The sequence below is a fragment of the Terrapene carolina genome, unplaced genomic scaffold (genome assembly GCF_002925995.2).
Source record: "Terrapene carolina triunguis isolate 2854851 unplaced genomic scaffold, T_m_triunguis-2.0 Scaffold517, whole genome shotgun sequence".
Taxonomy (NCBI): Eukaryota; Metazoa; Chordata; order Testudines; family Emydidae; genus Terrapene; species Terrapene triunguis.
This window is the reverse complement of record NW_020664868.1, coordinates 1,269,274-1,271,939: the sequence shown is the minus strand read 5'-3', so window position 1 is coordinate 1,271,939 and position 2,666 is coordinate 1,269,274. Positions and strand designations below refer to the sequence as shown.

Here is a 2,666-nt window from a genome sequence, read left to right as displayed (position 1 = left end):
GTGTATGTTGTGAGGTTGCATGGGGTGTGTGTGGATGCACAGTGCACACGTGTGTATGTTGTGAGGCTGCGCAGGGTGCGTGAGGGCGCACAGTGCACACGTGTGTATGTTGTGAGGCTGCGCAGGGTGCGTGAGGGCGCACAGTGCACGCGTGTGTATGTTGTGAGGTTGCGCGGGGTGCGTGTGGGTGCACAGTGCACGCGTGTGTATGTTGTGAGGCTGCGCGGGGTGCGTGTGGGCGCACAGTGCACGCGTGTGTATGTTGTGAGGTTGCGCAGGGTGCGTGTGGGTGCTCCAGTTCCCCTCACTGTCCCTCCATCCCCCCTGCCTCTCCAGCTCCCGCCACTGCCCCTCCAGGCCCGCACTGCCTCTCCAACCCCCCTCACTTTCCCTCCATCCCCCCCACTGCCTCTCTATCCCCCTCCCCCCCCGTTGCCCTCCCTCTCCGAGTTCAGCTCTATGCCACCCCACAGTCTCCCCATGGGGCTGCGGTGCGCAGGGAGGAAGGTGACCCAGCCCTGGCCCCTTCCTCTGCCCGCTCTGCTCCGCTCCCCGGGTTCGTTCGCGGGGTAATCACCCTGCGCGCCCGGAGCCGGCGCGTTGCCTGGCCGTGATGGCCGGCTCTTGGAAACACCATACCGCAGGTTCCTACCCACGGGAATAAAGAGCCGCCCTGCTCCACCCCAGAGGCAGTTGCATTGCAGGGTTGAACGGGCCACGCAAGGCAGGAAGGGGTTAACAGGCTACCAAAGGGCCAATCGGCCCAAACAGAGACACTGGCAGGGAAGGTTTCAAAGGAAAAGCCCGTGGCCGGCGGGAGGGAAGGAAGATGGAGCTGGGGCAGGCAGTTCTGGCCCAGTGGCGCTCCTGGAGGACGAGGGAGCTTCCTGATGTGTTTTGGACTTGGGGTGCCCCGGAACGGGCCGGGGCGAGACCTCGCTGCAGGGCTGGTCGGCGTCGGAGTCTGGCTGGAGCCGGGGAAGGGCAGCTGGGAAACTGAGGCTGAGTGGCTGCTACGCTGCCCCTCACCGCAAGGGGGCACTCAGGCAGGCCCTCGTGCGGCACGCGCGTATCACACAGTCGCACCGACGCAATGCACCAGCACAGGACTGCGACTGGCTGCTGGGGAGACGCCCTCCTGGGGTTTGGGCTCGGCCCAGCGCGGCTGGGACTGTGTGGGACCCGGGGGGCTGCTGATCAGTGACGCTTGCTGGGGCCAAATTCCCCCCCCCAAATCAAACTCCAGCTACATAGATTCTGTTCTGCCGCCCCCCAGCCCCTGTCATTTCGCATGGAGTTGGGATCCTCCGTCACTTCCCATCTCAAACTATTCTGCACCACTGTGGCTGTTAATCAGCCGGCCCGCTGCACCCCAGAGGTGGCTGCATTGCAGGGCCGGGAGAGGGATCGCTGAATAAACATCGGCCCTGCGCCACCCCAGAGGCGGTTGCATCACAGGACTGGGTGGCACCTGCCAAGTCCTTCTCAGGCCGTAAAGAGGCTTTTCTCCCAGGCAGGAGATTTCTCTCTCCCGGCCCCAGTCCGGGCTTTGCCCCACAGGCTGGGATGGTGCGGGGGTGGGGGTTGGGAGGGGGGTGTCCCACCTTACCTGGCTCGCTGGAGTTGTCCCCGCTCTGCGAGGCGATGCCCCCGCTGGAGGGGCCCGGTGTGCCCGAGTGCGTGGAGCCCGTCTCGTCGTGGTCTCGGATCCAGGAGTTATTCTAAACACAGAGAGGGCAGCGCGGGGAGGGTTAGCTGGGTCTGGAGCGCCGGGTGGTGGAGCCAGAGCCAGCCCCAGTGCGACCCCACTGGTGCTCCTGGTAAGCGCCATCTCAGCCCAGTGCCTGGCCCGTGCTGCCTGGGGCCAGGCCTGGCGTGGCAGGGGTCCCCGAGCCGGGTTGGCCAGGGGTCCGGGCCACGCCCAGCGACATGGAGGGGCCACGGATCTCGGCCGAGGGGGTCTGGGCAACCCCCCGGCACAACCCACAATCTGGGTTGTGAGGTCTGTGCAGCGCCCGGCACGGTGGGGGCCCCGGATCTGGGTCAGGGGAGGCCCCAGTCTCAGTTGGGGCCTCTAGTTGCTACCACGTTATCAGCACTAAAAGCCCCTCTAACAAGACCAGAGCCGGGGGGGGGGGGGGCGGTCCCCATGCAGCACCCTGGGGGCTGCCCAGCCTCAACCCACAGCAATGGGGCCGGGGGGAGGGGGATTTGCACACCTAGGCTCGTGGTGACCCCCCCAGCCGCAGGGCGGAGTTTAAGGGGCCCCGGCTTTGCCCCCAGGAGGAACGATACAGCTCCGGTTACATCCCGCCCCCTCCCCACACATGCCCCACCTCGTTAACCCCGGCTAGCTGATCCCAGGCCCCTCGGCGGGAGCCCGGGGGTGAGAAGGGTTAAGGAGGGACGGGCTGCAGGGAGGAACCCGACACGTGCCCCCCACAGGAGCAGGGGAGGGAGGGGAGCAAAGGTCCCTGGTTAAAGGCCCAGGAGACCGAGGCTGCAGCGCTGACTGTAACCCAACCGCCGGGGCCACACGGAGCGACATTCCCGCTGCTCCGACCAGCGCCGGCCTCCTTTAAACTGGAGTCACTCCAGAGTGACTCCACTCCCCCTAACAGAGCTGGGGAGAGAACCCCGGAGTCCTGTCTACCGCCCCCCCCCCC

The 2,666-nt window shown here is 66.4% G+C and overlaps 1 protein-coding gene across 1 annotated transcript in view; it reads right to left on the bottom strand.

The window, feature by feature from the left end:
• The window catches only part of MEIS3 (Meis homeobox 3), a 32,424-nt gene that overhangs the window by 8,862 nt on the left and 20,896 nt on the right, over positions 1–2,666 (bottom strand). The window contains exon 7 of the mRNA XM_026658818.2: positions 1,610–1,721. Coding sequence (XP_026514603.1) covers positions 1,610–1,721 — 112 coding nt within the window. The remainder of the gene's footprint in view (positions 1–1,609; positions 1,722–2,666) is intronic.